The following is a 20,797-nucleotide window of genomic DNA, read 5'->3' as shown; positions in this document are numbered from 1 at the left end:
TCTGGATCCCATTATAGTGAATGGGGCTGGTGGGCATTGCGGTAACATCCGGCCATGCTGGGTCCAGAGAGCTCTGGCAGGCTGTTCTCTGCTGGAATAGAGACTGCTAACGCTAGTGTGAAACTAGCCTAAGCCAAACTAGGAAAGGGAGCTACAGATAAAAAGTATAATGGAAATATTTGAGTCTCTTCTGTGTTTTGGACTCACTTGTGCTCGTGGCTTACAAATACAGGTAAAAAATACAGTATAAGAGAGACCTTATACTTTTTGGCTAATTTCATACGAGTGTGTTTGTTCCGGGAAACACGCTCCGTGTGATGTCTGCATTTCCTGGACCCAACACTGCTCCTCTGAAGCAAACTCTCAGCATCATAATTACTGCAAGTTCCTGTCTGATTGTGGGTCTTCTGTATTCACAATGCCTATAGTACAGTAGTCCCACTGTCGAGCAGGAAATCACAGCATCAGAAATCATTATAATGCTGTGATTTGAGTCAGAGGAGCAGTGTTCGGTCCGGGAAATGGAGCTGTCAAATGTTTCCCAGACCCACACTTGTGTGAAACTGGTCTCAGACTGTCTGAGTTTACTATCTCTACAAATTAAAGTATTAATAAATCTGGGACATTGTAAGGTGTTTTATATTTCACTGTAAACTTTCATGTAACATCTGGCCACAGCAATTTTAGGCAAGAAAAATTGCACAAAAACATTAGGAAAACCATGGCAAATAAATGCATTTTTTTTTGGCAGTTGCAGATTCAAAGAAATTATGCGTCTTCTTTTAGTATCCACTCCTAACTTTGGCTCAAAAAAACCTGCCACAAAAACAGCATTTGTGATTCCAACCTAAAGGTGGCCACAGTGACAATTTCAGATAAATTAAAATGACAAACCACCAACACACCATTATTTATGACCTATTGTGGGGCTCCATTGATTGGATGCAGATCTGTAGTTAGCCTTGACAAATTTTACACTAACATTACCCAACAACGAGCAAAAAAATCTAACATGGTTGATAAACTTTTTAACAGACATATGATGTTGGCCATCACACTCATTATTGCCATGTAAAATGTAGCAACGGTTAGCAGAAAATAGGTTACATCTCCAGGTTATAACCAACTTTATCTACTAGTTGATATGAGGGCAGTTTTTAACAAAAGCCATGGGGGCAGAACAAGTCATAAAAGCATTCTCAGATACAGGGGCGTAACTAAAGGCTCATGGTCCCTGGTGCAAGAGTTCAGCTTGGGTCCCCCTTCCCTCAGTACTTTGTGGCCAGGGGCAGGAAGGCACATAGCCTTCATGCTGCCTTTGGCAAATTGAGATGCCCCCCCCCCCCCCCCCTAGCCAAATTGTCGACCTAACCCATTCCCTCCAGCCAGTGGTGTAACTTGACCTGCATGCACTTTCTATAATACTGGTGTCTTCTTATGCGGCACATCATAGTGGGCCCCCTCAGGTTCCTGGGCCCGGTAGCGACTGCTAACTCTGCACCCCCTATAGCTACGCCCCTGCTCAGTTATAATGTTTGATTGGCCATTTATCCCATAAACTTCAGGTTAGAACTGAAGTTTTGCTGACAATATCCAAAACAGCAAATGAAAGGACCTTCCTTTTAAAAAAGAAATTCAAAAATCTTTAAGTTGAAAAAGTGTACAATTTTAGTTGTTTTTATAATTGTATGTATATTAGTAAAATATATTTAGATGTTTATTATATTGGGTGTAGCTAGTGATTTTTCTTTTCTCACTCTATACAATAAAATGTTGCAGCTGTCTAATAAATATAAGTTATCTGCGATAATTCCCTCTATACTCCTAACTATAGACCAATAAATCTGTTCCATGTATGTCTGCTTTTTTTCCAGAGTGCTGTAAAGGCAGTTCTGTAGGGAGCCTTATAATGGGTCCTGACGGGGAGATTGTCTGCCTCTCTCTGATGGGGGCAACACGGGATGCAGACATTCCCATTCGTTTTGATTTCATTCCTGAGGAAGAAGGTAACATTTATTGTACTATATGGATAGATATGCCAAGATTTTTTATGCCATAGTTTTATTCCTGTAGACAACCCCTTTTCAAAAAGAAGCCAGAGTGGCCATCAGCAGATTGTCATATGTCTGACTTCCCTCACCATTGGCAATCAGCCATCTCAGGAGGATACTGCACAGCACATACTTCCCCTGCAACTGTCACTAGCATTACATAGTGGTCATTCAAATAAATGGCCCTCCATCTAATGCAAGGATAGGCTGGGTCCACTGGAGCAAGTGCTGCTCTCCATTCTCGCACATGGAGGAGGGGTCTATGACATCCATATAACTTAATAGTTAATACAAATATAGAGGCTGTCATCCAGAGACAACTCCTTGAAATGTGTGGTTTTTTGGGTCTAAGGACTAATGGATTCAGTTTAGTATGCCATAGGCTTAGATAATACCATTAGTTTGGTTCTTCCAGGACCTAATAGAAAATCTGTCTATCGATCTACTTTCTATCTTTTTCATCTCATATATCTCTCATCTATCTATCTAATATCTATTTATCTATCTATCCCATATATATATATATATATATATATATATATATATATATATCTCTATCTATCTCATATCTATCTATCTATCATCATAATTCCATATACAGTATATCTATCTCCTATCATATCTCATAGCTATCTTTCGTATATTTCTATCTCATATCTATCTATCTATCTATCTATCTATCTATCTATCTATCTATCTATCTATCTCATATATGTCTGTCTATCTGTCTTGTATCTATTTATTTCATATCTATCTCACATCTATTTATTCATATATATATATATATATATATATATATATATATCTCAGATATATCTCATATCTTATCTATCTCATATCTATCTCCTATCCATTTCATGCCTGCCTGTCTTAGAAGTTATCCGGATCTGTAATGTATCTGGCGGTCCTTTTGTCCTGTGAGACAGACATACAAGGTCTATTAAATGTTTGTATGTTCTGTCCTTGGTTCCTTTATGAAGAAGGCGGGTTAATAGGAGGGGGGCTGTTTTGGGGGGCTGCTGACAAGTACAGATGTAAAAACATGTGTGTTCCATTTATAGAACTACTCTGGTGGGCTGTGATGGCCTATCCTGAAGTGGTAGCACTCTGACAAAATTAACCCTTTGTTGCACTCTAGGGATCGTACAGCCATTACTCCTTATCTTAACAAGATCTATAACATTTCAAGTATTACACCAACCATTTTGTGCACAGTGGAAAAGTTCTCAACAACAGGGCCTAAATAACCTTAATATTCAGTATTATATACTGTTGGCATAATGGACTATAGAGGCGGCCAACTGGAAACTGAAATATTATTAGGCTAGAATTCACTACTGATTTATGGCCAATGAAAAAAGGGTTGGAAGCGAAGTTCATTGTTGGTTCGCAGGGGGTTCTTATTAGCGATTACTGAGCCACAGGGGACAAACCCGTTTTAAAACTCCCCCCCCCCCCCTCTCCTTATGTCTTCAGTGTTGAGTTAGAATGGAGAGGCGCTCCTCCTCCCCCTTCATGTTTTCACATAGCCGTCCACCCCCTGGTTTTGGCCCTTCTACTCATCGGCTCCAGACTAAATCAATAGTCCACACTTGCAGGCTTGACTCCATCACACTGTGATTGTCAGGAAGGAAAACAAACTTTGCTGACAAAGGTCCCAGCAGACAGCAAAGAATACAAGCCTGGGCGAATGTCAGACAGATGTCCAGAAAACAGTCCTGAAAAGAAAATATCCAAGGCGCTCTGTTAATATTAAAAGATTTCACTTTTTTTCAGACATCGTTTTTTTTTCTTATGTGTGTTTTTTGTGCCTTCGGATAGAAGATGTTATTTTCGCCTTCTTTATGAGGTTATTAGCTAAAGGATGTTAATTGTGGGACCTGCTGCAGACTCTTATAATTAACAGACTCCCCCATTTAACAGTACTCTGCTAGTAAACACAACTGAAGTTACCACATATGTTCATCAGGCAGCGGCCAAGGCCATCCGTGTTCTGGGCGCTAATTTTCATTCACTTTTCTTATTTCCTTTTTTTGTTTTAGTCACCGTCTCTTTATTAAAATTTATAGAAACACTGCTTTCTCTCCGTTAACCAGACCTGGCGCAAGATCATCAAAAGGATTATTAGCTACTACTGCAAAGTGATAACAAAGTTTTATGGAAAAGCATTGTTTTAGTGACTTTTTTCATGAGGAAAATATTTATTGTATGTTTGTATTTAAAATATATATAAAAAAAGTAAAATCCAGGAAAACTGCTTTTAGGGCTCTTTCACACAGTCTGTATTTGGCCAATATGGTCAGTATTTATCATGTAAAACTAGGATTGGAACATACAGAGCAAAAGTATAATGGAAATATGTGCGGCTCTTCCATTATGCCTTAGGCCTCATGCACACGACCATATGTATTTCCGCGAATAACTGATTTGCAAAAAATACGGATGACGTCCGTGTGCATTACATATTTTGCGGAACGGAACAGCTGGCCCCTAATAAAACAGTACTATCCTTGTCCGTAATGCGGACAATAATAGGACATGTTCTATTTTTTTGCGGAACGGAAATATAGACATACGGAAACGGAATGCACACGGGGTAAGTTCCGTTTTTTGGTGGACCCATTGAAATGAATGGTTCCGTATACGGTCCGCAGAAAGAAAATACGTTCATGTGCATGAGGCCTTAGGTTGGTTTCATTGTTTTTTTTGTTTTAGTTTTTTCTAATTTAAAAAAACGCTGTTTGGTTTATTAACAAAAGTCATCACAGTCTGCTTTCCATTTTGTCCAGTCAAAAATATAATAGCCCTACAAACAGTTTTTAGACAGTTTCCTTGCATTAGTTTTTTGATCTATTAGATTTTTCTTAAATTTCAACATGCTCTGAGTGGTGCATTTTCTGGCACCAGATGAGGAGGTATGGTGGCAGGTTGGATAGCAATCAATTGGCATGAGCAGGCACTTGTGGGTACTAGGTGTTCATAGTGTTACAAGCATGATATTAGTCTGGCCTAGTGGTGGTTTTAAAAGGTGTCTGAGCCGTAGTCCCTCACCTTGCAGCAGTGTCTGTAGAGCTGTAAAATCACTCTGCTTTCTTGACACACTGATGCTTACTGGAAGCTGTGCTCTGTAATCTGATGGTCTCTCTGGAGTGTTGGTCTCACAGGAGAATTAGATCTGGTCCATAGGAATAGGAGCTGACGTGCTTCCCCCTTCCTTCTCTAGCTGAACTGGAACTACCCCTTTTGACAGGAAGCAGGACCATCCCACTGCTACCAACGGGGAAGAACAGGGTGATTAGCCCTGTTCCTGTCAACCATTCCTTCCTCTAGCAGGAACATATGGCCAATACGTGAAAATACATAACAATGACAATACATAACTACATTTGTAGATACCCCCAGGGGTACTGAATTGTCAGCACATCGCCAAACATTGAATTTAAAAGGGGGATGAATGATCGTAGTATCGATTGTCCATGCAGAAGGGATAATTGCTGCATGTAATAATGCAGCTTTAACCACTGGGCAATAGTCAGAAACAAACGCTCTTTATTTTCAATCAGCCAACTGTATAGTGGCCCATGAATGTGAACCATTGCTTTATAAGGTCTGAATATTCATCTCCTTTTTGATAACCCTACATTCTGCTTCTGCTATGGAGGCCAGAAATACACAAGAGCTGAGTGTTAATTGGGAAAGCTGCGTAATCAGTGTTACATGAATGATGTCACTTCAGTCTGCATTTCATAAAGACCATGCGCCATTGTAAACATGTCTTATCTGTGTGACTTCTAGATTGCCTTCCAGTGGAATCTGCAGGTCAGGAAGAACAATGGTCTGGTAGTCAGCAGGATTCTGAGAAAGGTAAGAAACCCTGCAGTGTACAAGATAACTGGGTATCAGGAAAGAAGTTTCAATGACTGATAACTAATGGGGCTGATACAATAGGGGTGCATTGACATAGCCCGATACTCAGGGAAATGATCGGGAATAAACCCTCACTGCCAGCTCATTCAACTGCAGTAGAGCTAAGTTTTCATGCAGCAGTATGGGGATGAAAAGTCACTACTGTGATCATTCATCCCCATAAAGATTCATTGTTTGTTGGCAGCACATCCCTATGTACACAGGACGATGTGCTACCGGGAAACAATAATTTTACCTGCACATGCAATAACCAAAGAACAAGCATTTTGCTAATTCGCCAGATGATCAGCAGCACATTTACACTGGACACTTATAGGGAACAATTGCATGAACGTTCATCACCGATAATTGTTTTAATTCTCCCCCCCTGTAAAAGGGCTCTAAAGGCCCTATTACACCTACAGATAATCACTAAGATCATCGTTAACAACTGTTTGTATGAACACTTGTTAGTGATGATCCGGCAGTGTAATGCCGCCGCCAATTACCTGATGAACGAGTCTTTTAACATGTATCAAAATAATTGTTTGCCAGGATCAGATTGTGCTGTGTAATCATCACTCTGCCACCGGCAAACAGTGATTCAGTATGGGGACGAGCAATGGCATTAGCGATCGCACCTCCACATACTGAGGAGGAGATTTCTGCATGTAATAGCAGCAGTCTCCTCCACTAGCGAGCAGGCGATTGTCAGTAAGGAACGCTTCCTTCCCAACAATTGCCTGCTGTATATTACACCTGCCGAAGCGTTCCTTACTGGCAATCGCCTGCTCGCTAGTGGAGGAGACTGCTGCTATTACATGCAGAAAGCTCCTCCTCAGTATGGGGAGGAGCGATAGCTTATGCCATCGCTCATCCCCATGCTGAATCACTGTTTGCCGGCAGCAGATCCGTGATCAGATGGCACGATCTGACGCCAACAAGCGAGGATTTTTAAATCTGCTAAAAGTATTACACTGCCAGATGATCGCTAAAGGAAGTTCATACGAACGCTTATTAGCGATAATCTGAGCAATTATCTTCAGGTGTAATGGGTCCTTTAGACATACTGTTGATAAAAAAATTAATAGTTGCAGTTAAAAGGGCTTCCCGTGATTAGTGGGGGTCCCAGCATCCCCGCCGATCAGCTGCTGTAATAAGCTTTGGCACCTCAGCCAGTCAACCCAACCTACAGAAGCTCTGCCCACTATGTAGTGGCCGGGCCTAGGTACTGCAGCGCCGCTCCCATTCCCACGACCATGCCGTGTTTTGCGGTCCACAAATTGCGTTTGCACAAAACAAGGATACTGGCACTATATAGAAAATGCCTATTCGTGTCCATGGTTGTGGACACGAATAGGACATGCTCTATATTTTTTGCGGGACTGTGGAATGGAACTACGGATGCGGACAGCACACTGTGTGCTGTCTGCATCATTTGTGGCCCAATTGAAATGAATGGGTCCGCACCCATTTCGCAAAATGGCAGAACTGATGCGGACTCAGAATTACAGTCGTGTGAATGTACCCTAAAAGAAGGGCTTTTTCCCCCTATGCTGGTTGACGCCAATTCAGAATTTTTTCCACCTCTCACACACAGGTAGGTATGTTTGTTTGCTTCTGTAATAAATAATAAGGCTACCCTCACATCAGCGCTTGTTATTTCCATTGTTCTGCTCTGTTATAGGAGCAGAAGAACAAAAATTATGGAAGTGCCGGATTTGGCTCATGACGGTAGCAAACGGATCCTAACAGACCCCCACTGATTATAATAGGATCTGTTAGGTTTCTATTTAGGAGAATTTTTTTGAAGCGGAGAAAAAAGTCCTGCATGCAGGACTTTTCTCTCCGTTATTTTTAACAAATTCTGCGACAGAAGCCCCGAACAGAGCTTCCGACGCACACGTGAAAGCAGCCTAACACTTAGAAATAACACAAGTATAATAAGTCATGCACATGTACGTGCAGCTTTATTTCCAGCTTTTCAATGTGTACTCAAGCTGTGAATGTTTCTGAAACAAAGCCTATATGTAATCGGCATTGTATAGGGGTAGCGGTGAGCAATAAACATTTCTTGAATGGAGTGACTGAAGGTCAGAGTGTCACCACGTCCTGAGCACTGAGAGCAGTGTGGAGAGCGTGCTCAGACTGTCCCAAATCAAGATGATTGTTATTGTGCCCCTGTGGCTGTAACAGTGCGTAACTAAATTTTATTAAAAAAAGCCAAATTCCTCTGGAGGTCTGGAAACAATAAGGCAGATGGTAACCCTGACATCACCGATAAGTGTTTCATCCCTGTTTTTCAGGACTGATTTTTACCGCATGTTGAAGTGATTACAGATCTTTTACCAACAATAACTAATTGGTCCTCATGCATTTTTTTTAAAATAAAGCTGCCTTCCTTCAGGGTTTTCGTTGACTTCAACCTAATACCTCAGCTCTGTCACATGAATTCAAAGGTGGACCTACCGAATTCCTGTAAACGTGCACATTTAACTCTTGGGCTGCCAAAAGAGTTATCAGTTTCTATAGTCTGCCGAGGGGCCTAAAGTAGCCTTTTTTTGCTATTGGTAAAGGGGGTTGTCTGTGATTTGAAGAAAATGTTCTATGAGCAGGATGTGGTATAAAAATAACCATTGCGTATCCGTTAAATCCACCCCCTATCAGGCACCACCGTGCGAGTGGTCCATGCTGGTCCTGCAGCCATGACGTTGACATGACTGCAACAGCCAATCGCATAACAGTAATATGCCATGCATGCAAGCGTCACTGCTAAGGCCAGTGATTGGCTGCAGCGGTCACGTGAATCATTGTCTCTTGACGGTAAAGAGTGTAACAGATGAGGTTTACTACAGACATGTCAAAATATCCATCCTTATTCATATATTGCAGTTGTAGCTAAGACTGCAATAAAACTGTTAAAAAAAACCTTTTTAAACGGGTTGTCCAGGTTCAGCTCTATACCCATATTTTCACCCAGGCAGCCCCCCTGATGTTAGCATCGGAGCATCTCGCGCTCCGATGCGCTCCCTTGCCCTGCGCTAGATCGCGCAGGGCAAGGGCTCTTTTGTTGACAATAATACACTGCTGGGCGGAAGCTTCCGCCCGGCAGTGTGTTCGGTGACGTCTCCGTCTCTGATGGGCGTGCTTTACTGGCTTGGGCAGCGCTAAAGTGCTGGTGACGTCACAGGGATTCCTAGCAGCCCCATGGAGAGCGCGGTAAGTCACTGGAACTCCTGAAAATGCCTTTGCCCTGCGTGATTTAGCGCAGGGCAAAGGAGAGCATCGGAGCATGAACTGCTCCGATGCTCAAGTCAGGGGGGCTGCCTGGGTGAAAATGGAGGTTCAGCTCTGACAACCCCTTTAACATTTAGAGTCGAAGACCAAACAATGTAACCAAGCATAGTAAGATAAGCGAAGAAAGTACATGGTTAGCAAAACTCAGCAATGGAGCTAAAGACATATTTAAGCCCCATGCACACAGCAGAGCCGGGTGCAGGAACCCTGTAAGCCTCTGTGTACCTCTTTAAGTAGCAGCAGAGCTTCATAGAAGTCTATGAGCAGCCTAGTACATATTCCATTTGGCAGTAGAGGTTGTCGCCGCTGTAAGGCCTCTTGCACAGGAATGTATTTTCTTTCAGTGTCCATTCCGCTGAATTCACACTTCAGTTATTTGGCCAGTTATTTCCATCAGTTATTGTGAGCCAAAACCAGACGCAGGTCAAACATACAGAACAGGTGAATATCTTTCCATTAGGCCCCTTGCAGACGAGCGTGTTCAGATTAGGTCCGGATGCGTTGAGGATGTGTTCATTCAAGTCCATTCAGTTTTGTTTGCGATCACGTTCAGTTTTTATTGCGCGGGTGCAATGCGATTTAATGCGTTTTGCATATGCGTGATAAACAACATCTCTTAGCAACCATCCGTGAAAAACGCATTGCATCGCACTTGCTTGCGGATGCAATTTTCACGCAGCCCCATTCACTTCTATGGGGCCAGCATTGTGTGAAAATTGCAGAATATAGAACATGCTGCGATTTTCATGCAACGCACAAGTGATGCGTGAAAACCAACGCTCATGTAAACAGACCCATTGAAATGAATAGGTCCGGATTCCGTGCAGGCGCAATGCATTCGCATAACGCATTGCACCCGCGCGGAAAACTTGCTTGTGTAAAAGGGGCCTTATACTTTATCTCTGTGTAGGTTTCACTACAGATTTTAGCTCACAATAACTGATGGAAATAACTGAAGTGTGAACTCTGCTTAAGGCCTCTTTCACACTACAGTATGTCCATTTCAGTGTTTTGCGTTCCGTTTTTCACGGATCCGTTGTCCCGTTTTTGGGTTCCGTTGTGTCTCCGTTTCCGTTCAGTATGTCCGCAAAAACCTTTCAGTATGGTTTCCGTATGGTTCCCATATACGGTCCGTTTTTCACGGATCAAAAACGGAAGCCACCTGTATTTGTGCTCAGCCAAAGTTTGGCAACAAGAAACACATGGCCACAGTGGGCTGGGCCTAGCATTTGTTAATGACGGATCCGCAAAAAACGGATGACATACGGATGACATACGGATGCCTTCCGTATGCATTCCGTTTTTTTGCGGACCCATTGACTTTAATGGAGCCACGGACCGTGATTTGCGGAGAAACATAGGACATGTTCTATCTTTCCACGGCACGGAAATACTGAAATACTGAAACGGAATGCACACGGAGACACTTCAGTATTTTTTGCTGAACCATTGAAATGAATGGTTCAGTATCTGTTCCGTATACTGAACTCAAAAAACGTCCAGTATACTGAACGCAAAATACTGTAGTGTGAAAGAGGCCTTAGACAACCATGTGCATGGCCCTTACTATTTAAAGAAATCTAGATTAGATTATACTTTTTGCAGTAATTTATCTATTACTGATGCACATTTAGGACACCCATTTTATGCGCCAGAACCAAGGACTGCTCTGTAAGGCCCCTTTCACACGAGTGAGTTTTCCGCGCGGGTGCAATGCGTGACGTGAATGCATAGCACCCGCACTGAATCCTGACCCATTAATTTCAATGGGTCTGTGTACATGAGCGTTTTTTTTCACGCATCAGTTCTGTGTTGCGTGAAAATCGCAGCATGGTCTATATTCTGCGTTTTTCACTCAGCCCTGGCCCCATAGAAGTGAATGGGGTTTCACTGAAAAATGCATTGCATCCACAAGCCAGTGCGGATGCAATGCGTTTTTCACTGATGGTTGCTAAGAGATGTTTATAAACCTTCAGTTTTTTATCACGCACGTGAAAAACGCATAAAAATGCATTGCACCCGTGCGGAAAAAACTGAACTGAACGCAATCGCAGACAAAACTGAAAGAACTTGCTTACAAAATGGGGTGAGTTTCACTGAACGCGTCCGGACCTAATCCGTCACACTCGTGTGAAAGAGGCCTGAGGGGCTAGCAGACCGATCGCATCCACACATGACATAGGTGACCATTTCTATGAGGGAATTGTGTGGCTGGTCTGAATTTCCTCAAGGCATAACAGCTAATCACTAGGGGTGAGAAAATCTGGAATCAGCTTCTTTTAAAAAAAAGGATTACCTTCATGAAACAACCCCTTTACTGGTGTGGTCACTTTAGGCAATCTCTTCTTATATATCCGATCAGATGGACATTCTCTGCTCTGCAGCAAACCAGATCACCTATACTTGTTTCCCTTTGGCCTCATGCACACGAACGTTTTTTTTCACGGTCCGCAAAAACAGGGTCCGTAGGTCCGTGATCCGTGACCGTTTTTTCGTCCGTGGGTCTTCCTTGATTTTTGGCGGATCCACGGTCATGAAAAAAAAGTCATTTTGGTGTCCGCCTGGCCGTGCGGAGCCAAACGGATCCGTCCTGAATTACAATGCAAGTCAATGGGGACGGATCCGTTTGACGTTGACACAATATGGTGCCATTTCAAACGGATCCGTCCCCATTGACTTTCAATGTAAAGTCCGGAGTCCCTTTTATACCATCAGATCGGAGTTTTCTCCAATCCGATGGTATATTTTAACTTGAAGCGTCCCCATCACCATGGGAACGCCTCTATGTTAGAATATACTGTCGGATATGAGTTAGATCGTGAAACCTCATTTCCGACAGTATATTCTAACACAGAGGCGTTCCCATGGTGATGGGGACGCTTCTAGTTAGAATATACTACAAACTGTGTACATGACTGCCCCCTGCTGCCTAGCAGCATCCGATCTCTTACAGGGGGCCGTGATCAGCACAATTAACCCCTCAGGTGCCGCACCTGAAGGGGTTAATTGTACTATCATATCCCCCTGTAAGAGATCAGGGCTGCCAGGCAGCAGGGGGCAGACCCCCCCCCCCCCCCCCCTCCCCAGTTTGAATATCATTGGTGGCCAGTGCGGCCCCCCCCCCTTCCTCCATTGTAATAAATCGTTGGTGGCACAGTGTGCGCCCCCCCCCCTTCCTCCCTCTATTGTAATAATTCGTTGGTGGCACAGTGTGGCCCCCCCCCCCCCCGCCCCCTTCCTCCCTCTATTGTAATAAATCGTTGGTGGCAATCATTGGCCCCCCTCCCTCTATAGCATTAACAACATTGGTGGCCAGTGTGCGGCCTCCCATCTTGCGCCCCCCCCCCCCCCCCCCGATCATTGGTGGCAGCGGGTTACTAGCAATAGTACAAGATTCATACTTACCTGGGAGCTGTGATGTTCGTGTCCGGCCGGGAGCTCCTCCTACTGGTAAGTGACGGTTCATTTAGCAATGCGCCGCACAGACCTGTCACTGTCACTTACCAGTAGGTGGAGCTCCCGGCCGGACACGAACATCGCAGCAGCAGGTAAGTATTAATCTTCTACTATTGTACTATTGCTAAGTAACCATGGCAACGAGGACTGTAGTAGCGTCCTGGTTGCCATGGTTACCGATCGGAGCCCCAGCGATTAAACTGGGACTCCGATCAGAACTCCGCTGCCACCAATGATGATGGGGGGGAGGGGGGGGGGAGATGGGAGGCTGCACACTGGCCACCAACGTTGTTAATGCTATAGAGGGGGGGGGGGGGGGGGGCAATGGGGGGCGCACACTGTGCCACCAACGATTTATTACAATAGAGGGAGGAAGGGGGGGGGGGGCGCACACTGTGCCACCAACGAATTATTACAATAGAGGGAGGGGGGGGGTGCCGCACTGGCCACCAATGATATTCAAACTGGGGAGGGGGGGGGGGTCTGCCCCCTGCTGCCTGGCAGCCCTGATCTCTTACAGGGGGATATGATAGTACAATTAACCCTTTCAGGTGCCGCACCTGAAGGGGTTAATTGTGCTGATCACGGCCCCCTGTAAGAGATCGGGTGCTGCCAGGCAGCAGGGGGCAGTCTTGTACACAGTTTGTAGTGTATTCTAACTAGAAGCGTCCCCATCACCATGGGAACGCTTCTGTGTTAGAATATACTGTCGGTTCTGAGTTTTCACGAAGTGAAAACTCAGCTTTGAAAAAGCTTTATGCAGACGGATCTTCGGATCCGTCTGTATAAAAACTAACCTACGGCCACGGATCACGGACACGGATGCCAATCTTGTGTGCATCCGTGTTCTTTCACGGACCCATTGACTTGAATGGGTCCGTGAACCGTTGGCCGTGAAAAAAATAGGACAGGTCATATTTTTTTCACGGCCAGGAAACACGGATCACGGATGCGGCTGCAAAACGGTGCATTTTCCGATTTTTCCACGGACCCATTGAAAGTCAATGGGTCCGCGAAAAAAAACGGAAAACGGCACAACGGCCACGGGTGCACACAACGGTCGTGTGCATGAGGCCTAAGGCCTCATGCACACGAACGTTTTTTTTCACGGTCCGCAAAAACAGGGTCCGTAGGTCCGTGATCCGTGACCGTTTTTTCGTCCGTGGGTCTTCCTTGATTTTTGGCGGATCCACGGACATAAAAAAAAAGTCATTTTGGTGTCCGCCTGGCCGTGCGGAGCCAAACGGATCCGTCCTGAATTACAATGCAAGTCAATGGGGACGGATCCGTTTGACGTTGACACAATATGGTGCCATTTCAAACGGATCCGTCCCCATTGACTTTCAATGTAAAGTCCGGAGTCCCTTTTATACCATCAGATCGGAGTTTTCTCCAATCCGATGGTATATTTTAACTTGAAGCGTCCCCATCACCATGGGAACGCCTCTATGTTAGAATATACTGTCGGATATGAGTTAGATCGTGAAACCTCATTTCCGACAGTATATTCTAACACAGAGGCGTTCCCATGGTGATGGGGACGCTTCTAGTTAGAATATACTACAAACTGTGTACATGACTGCCCCCTGCTGCCTAGCAGCATCCGATCTCTTACAGGGGGCCGTGATCAGCACAATTAACCCCTCAGGTGCCGCACCTGAAGGGGTTAATTGTACTATCATATCCCCCTGTAAGAGATCAGGGCTGCCAGGCAGCAGGGGGCAGACCCCCCCCCCCCCCCCAGTTTGAATATCATTGGTGGCCAGTGCGGCCCCCCCCCCCCCCCCCCTTCCTCCATTGTAATAAATCGTTGGTGGCACAGTGTGCGCCCCCCCCCTTCCTCCCTCTATTGTAATAATTCGTTGGTGGCACAGTGTGCCCCCCCCCCGCCTCCCCCCCCCCTTCCTCCCTCTATTGTAATAATTCGTTGGTGGCACAGTGTGCGCCCCCCCCCCCCCTTCCTCCCTCTATTGTAATAAATCGTTGGTGGCAATCATTGGCCCCCCTCCCTCTATAGCATTTTCAACATTGGTGGCCAGTGTGCGGCCTCCCATCTTGCGCCCCCCCCCCCCCCCCCCCCCCGATCATTGGTGGCAGCGGGTTACTAGCAATAGTACAAGATTCATACTTACCTGGGAGCTGTGATGTTCGTGTCCGGCCGGGAGCTCCTCCTACTGGTAAGTGACGGTTCATTTAGCAATGCGCCGCACAGACCTGTCACTGTCACTTACCAGTAGGTGGAGCTCCCGGCCGGACACGAACATCGCAGCAGCAGGTAAGTATTAATCTTCTACTATTGTACTATTGCTAAGTAACCATGGCAACGAGGACTGTAGTAGCGTCCTGGTTGCCATGGTTACCGATCGGAGCCCCAGCGAATAAACTGGGACTCCGATCGGAACTCCGCTGCCACCAATGATGATGGGGGGGAGGGGGGGGGGAGATGGGAGGCTGCACACTGGCCACCAACGTTGTTAATGCTATAGATGGGGGGGGGGGCAATGGGGGGCGCACACTGTGCCACCAACGATTTATTACAATAGAGGGAGGAAGGGGGGGGGGGCGCACACTGTGCCACCAACGAATTATTACAATAGAGGGAGGGGGGGGGGGGCCGCACTGGCCACCAATGATATTCAAACTGGGGAGGGGGGGGGGGGGGGAGGGTCTGCCCCCTGCTGCCTGGCAGCCCTGATCTCTTACAGGGGGATATGATAGTACAATTAACCCTTTCAGGTGCCGCACCTGAAGGGGTTAATTGTGCTGATCAGGCCCCCTGTAAGAGATCGGGTGCTGCCAGGCAGCAGGGGGCAGTCTTGTACACAGTTTGTAGTGTATTCTAACTAGAAGCGTCCCCATCACCATGGGAACGCTTCTGTGTTAGAATATACTGTCGGTTCTGAGTTTTCACGAAGTGAAAACTCAGCTTTGAAAAAGCTTTTATGCAGACGGATCTTCGGATCCGTCTGTATAAAAACTAACCTACGGCCACGGATCACGGACACGGATGCCAATCTTGTGTGCATCCGTGTTATTTCACGGACCCATTGACTTGAATGGGTCCGTGAACCGTTGGCCGTGAAAAAAATAGGACAGGTCATATTTTTTTCACGGCCAGGAAACACGGCTCACGGATGCGGCTGCCAAACGGTGCATTTTCCGATTTTTCCACGGACCCATTGAAAGTCAATGGGTCCGCGAAAAAAAACGGAAAACGGCACAACGGCCACGGGTGCACACAACGGTCGTGTGCATGAGGCCTAAGTAGAAGAAAAATTACTGTCTGTCTGCAACATCATTTGGGGATCTCTAACGTGAAATAGAAACAGATCAAAAACTAGGAGAAAGGCCTCATGCACACGACCGTTGTGTGCACCCGTGGCCGTTGTGCCGTTTTCCGTTTTTTTTCGCGGACCCATTGACTTTCAATGGGTCCGTGGAAAAATCGGAAAATGCACCGTTTTGCAGCCGCATCCGTGATCCGTGTTTCCTGGCCGTGAAAAAAATATGACCTGTCCTATTTTTTTCACGGCCAACGGTTCACGGACCCATTCAAGTCAATGGGTCCGTGAAAGAACACGGATGCACACAAGATTGGCATCCGTGTCCGTGATCCGTGGCCGTAGGTTAGTTTTTATACAGACGGATCCGAAGATCCGTCTGCATAAAGCTTTTTCAAAGCTGAGTTTTCACTTCGTGAAAACTCAGAACCGACAGTATATTCTAACACAGAAGCGTTCCCATGGTGATGGGGACGCTTCTAGTTAGAATACACTACAAACTGTGTACAAGACTGCCCCCTGCTGCCTGGCAGCACCCGATCTCTTACAGGGGGCCGTGATCAGCACAATTAACCCCTTCAGGTGCGGCACCTGAAAGGGTTAATTGTACTATCATATCCCCCTGTAAGAGATCAGGGCTGCCAGGCAGCAGGGGGCAGACCCCCCCCCCTCCCCAGTTTGAATATCATTGGTGGCCAGTGCGGCACCCCCCCCCTCCCTCTATTGTAATAATTCGTTGGTGGCACAGTGTGCGCCCCCCCCCCCCTTCCTCCCTCTATTGTAATAAATCGTTGGTGGCACAGTGTGCGCCCCCCATTGCCCCCCCCCCCCCCCCTCTATAGCATTAACAACGTTGGTGGCCAGTGTGCAGCCTCCCATCTCCCCCCCCCCTCCCCCCCATCATCATTGGTGGCAGCGGAGTTCTGATCGGAGTCCCAGTTTAATCGCTGGGGCTCCGATCGGTAACCATGGCAACCAGGACGCTACTACAGTCCTCGTTGCCATGGTTACTTAGCAATAGTACAATAGTAGAAGATTAATACTTACCTGCTGCTGCGATGTTCGTGTCCGGCCGGGAGCTCCACCTACTGGTAAGTGACAGTGACAGGTCTGTGCGGCGCATTGCTAAATGAACCGTCACTTACCAGTAGGAGGAGCTCCCGGCCGGACACGAACATCACAGCTCCCAGGTAAGTATGAATCTTGTACTATTGCTAGTAACCCGCTGCCACCAATGATCGGGGGGGGGGGGGGGGGCGCAAGATGGGAGGCCGCACACTGGCCACCAATGTTGTTAATGCTATAGAGGGAGGGGGGCCAATGATTGCCACCAACGATTTATTACAATAGAGGGAGGAAGGGGGCGGGGGGGGGGGGCCACACTGTGCCACCAACGAATTATTACAATAGAGGGAGGAAGGGGGGGGGGCGCACACTGTGCCACCAACGATTTATTACAATGGAGGAAGGGGGGGGGGGCCGCACTGGCCACCAATGATATTCAAACTGGGGAGGGGGGGGGGGGGGGGGTCTGCCCCCTGCTGCCTGGCAGCCCTGATCTCTTACAGGGGGATATGATAGTACAATTAACCCCTTCAGGTGCGGCACCTGAGGGGTTAATTGTGCTGATCACGGCCCCCTGTAAGAGATCGGATGCTGCTAGGCAGCAGGGGGCAGTCATGTACACAGTTTGTAGTATATTCTAACTAGAAGCGTCCCCATCACCATGGGAACGCCTCTGTGTTAGAATATACTGTCGGAAATGAGGTTTCACGATCTAACTCATATCCGACAGTATATTCTAACATAGAGGCGTTCCCATGGTGATGGGGACGCTTCAAGTTAAAATATACCATCGGATTGGAGAAAACTCCGATCTGATGGTATAAAAGGGACTCCGGACTTTACATTGAAAGTCAATGGGGACGGATCCGTTTGAAATGGCACCATATTGTGTCAACGTCAAACGGATCCGTCCCCATTGACTTGCATTGTAATTCAGGACGGATCCGTTTGGCTCCGCACGGCCAGGCGGACACCAAAATGACTTTTTTTTCATGACCGTGGATCCGCCAAAAATCAAGGAAGACCCACGGACGAAAAAACGGTCACGGATCACGGACCTACGGACCCTGTTTTTGCGGACCGTGAAAAAAAACGTTCGTGTGCATGAGGCCTTATTCCATCTGCCTTGCGCTTCTTTCCATTTTTGTGAATATCACAAATATGCAGTTATGCCCTTTGATGTTTCCCACGCACCTTGTCCAAACCTATTAGTATCTTTGAGAACAAGAAACAGAGTTAATACAGGTCACATTCCTGGGTCTTTGGTAAAGAAACACCAGTTACCGAGCTTCCTTTGCCAGTCTGACTTCTCCGTGGTGTCTGCTTCTTGTTGACTCGATAGGGTAACCCAATTCCACTACACATTTAGGCTCCTTTGGCTTCTCAAATCAACCCTTTGTGTTTCTCTCTGGCCTTTGTGAATTGACAGAAAACAGATAAATTTTAACTGTTCTTTTATTGAACAGGCCAGCTTCTGATTGTAGGGCTGGGGGAAGGGTAGAAGACATAATAATTTGCCATTTTTTTGCGGTTTCCTCTTAAAATGGTCTCCATCTGCTTTGCATTATTACTGTTTGAAACGTGCCGGGGAGGAGACTCTGTCTCCTAGGTACTAGTGTGGTGAAATTGCTTATAAAAAGATATATAAAAAGTATTCATATTAAAATTAAAAAGAGAAGCCAAATGCCATGGGTATAACTACTAAGATTACACAGCCATTGTGGTTTTTTCAGGAAGGCTGTTTGTAATCATAGCGTAAAGTTTATAATATTATAAAATTTGGTGCAGTTATGTAAAAAGAATCCCATGAAGGTTTGTTGTGGAAAGCTCTCATCTACGTAACGGTTATAAAAACTGTCCTAATTATCAACCATCTTTATTGTATCCATTGCTTCCAGATGAAATTTATTGGAACATTTATCACACAAGCTTTAATATTTCTAGTGCTACAGGTATAACTAATCTGCAAAAAATGTGGGGCAGTGCACAAGCACAAGAGGTCATTTGCTAACACATATACACCACTTTTTGGCGTATATCTGTCGCAGTTTGTGGCGCAAAGGTGATTTGCGACACAATCTGTGACTTTTCCCCGTTCACACAGGTCTAAAATAGAGGGCGTAGGAGCTGGCTTACATTTAGGCCGACGCCTCTACATAAATTCGTTGCATCCACTGCAGCTAAAGGGGTATTAACCCTTAGGCTCCCAACGCTGTACATGTACAGTGTTGTGGGAGGGTCTTTAAACATGGCGCCTGCTCATGCGTTTCAAACAGCAGAGGCCCGCGGCCAGTGCAGTTTCTAGGTAAAATTTCTCTCAGAGCGAGTGTCAAAAAAACTCCCCCCCCGTCAAAAAAACTCCACCCCCCCGTCAAAACCGCTCAATGAAATAAGTGTCGCCCCATTGTAAAAAATGTGTAACCACATTGCACGGACGGTCACAGTGACGCACCCAGTGACCCACTGTCCCACAGACTCAGGCTCACTCACAGCAGGCTTCTTTCTCAGCACTGCTTCGGGCGGGCGGTGCTCACCTCACTCACTGTACGTCATGCGGCGCGTGATGTACAGTGAGTGAGCGCCGCCGCCCGCAGAGCCTGCCTGTGGGGGGACATTATTTTTAATAAGGATCACTATGGACATTATTTAGAATGGAGGCTGCTGTGGGTGTCATTATAACTGTATAATGTCTGATAGGCCTAGTCCTGAGTTATATTACCCTGCCCTGTATAATAATGTACCCTGATACCCCTTAGTTATATTACCCCAGCGGGGTAATATAACTAAGGGGTATCAGGGATGGGTACATTATTATACAGGGCATGGGCAGGGTAATATAACTCAGCTCAGGACTAGGCCTATCAGACATTATAGTTATAATGACACCCACAGCAGCCTCCATTCTAAATAATGTCCATAGTGATCCTTATTAAACTTAATGTCCCCCACAGTGACAGTGGCCCCCATTTTCATGTCTCCCACAGTGGCCCCCGCCCCCCATTGTAATTAATGCCCCCCACCCCCCCAACCATCACTCGCCTCATAGCAGGCTTCTTTTCAGCATCAGCACTGCTCAGGGCGGGCGGTAACAGGCAGGCAGTGCGGCGCTCACTCACTCACTGTACGTCACGCGCCTGTGCCGCCTAGTGGGAGGAGCAGGCGCGTGACGTCAGTAATTGCCGCCCGCACGTACCGGAGCTGAGTGACTGGACTCGGTAGTACGTACGAGCACTGTCTGAAGAGTGAGAGGACTCGGCACTCGGGCGCAGGTCGCAGGGCAGGCGAGATCTCAGAGGGAGGGAGCCAGGGCGCACGGCAGCGAAACGACAAGAGGGCGCCCCTGCCGGTGCCCCCCTTCTGACATCGCCCCGGGCGGCCGCCCGGCCCGCCCGCCCCTAGAAACGGCCCTGCCCGCGGCTAATGCCTGCGACTGGCAATAATGCCGATCGCAGTCATTTAAGCCTTTAGATGCTGTGGTGAAGTGCGACCATGGTATCTATATAGCGAAAAACCCAGAAGCGTGCGGCTAACGGGGAAGCCAGTCATACATTCTAATACACCGAGTCTCTCTGAAGAGACCCATTGTGTAAGAGCTGCAGTTCCTATGTTGTCCTGCAGGTGGCAGGCCAACATAGGATATCAGCAAATTCAGCTTGTACTGTCATTCTATGGGAATACAGTATAAGCTGTAATAAATCTAAGTACTGCATATTGTAGCCTCCTAGAGGGGATATAAAAAAA

General features: G+C 46.4%; 1 protein-coding gene across 4 annotated transcripts in view; it reads left to right on the top strand.

Moving 5' to 3' along the window:
* The window catches only part of LOC121008393 (uncharacterized protein KIAA2012-like), a 269,189-nt gene that overhangs the window by 126,692 nt on the left and 121,700 nt on the right, over positions 1–20,797 (top strand). For all 4 annotated transcript variants that reach the window (XM_040440895.1, XM_040440896.1, XM_040440894.1 and 1 more), the window contains exons 11-12: positions 1,875–2,006; positions 5,844–5,915. In XM_040440895.1, coding sequence (XP_040296829.1) covers positions 1,875–2,006; positions 5,844–5,915 — 204 coding nt within the window. The remainder of the gene's footprint in view (positions 1–1,874; positions 2,007–5,843; positions 5,916–20,797) is intronic.

Source organism: Bufo bufo, chromosome 7, assembly GCF_905171765.1.
Source record: "Bufo bufo chromosome 7, aBufBuf1.1, whole genome shotgun sequence".
NCBI classification, from domain to species: domain Eukaryota; kingdom Metazoa; phylum Chordata; class Amphibia; order Anura; family Bufonidae; genus Bufo; species Bufo bufo.
This window is presented reverse-complemented; position numbering and strand designations above follow the sequence as displayed.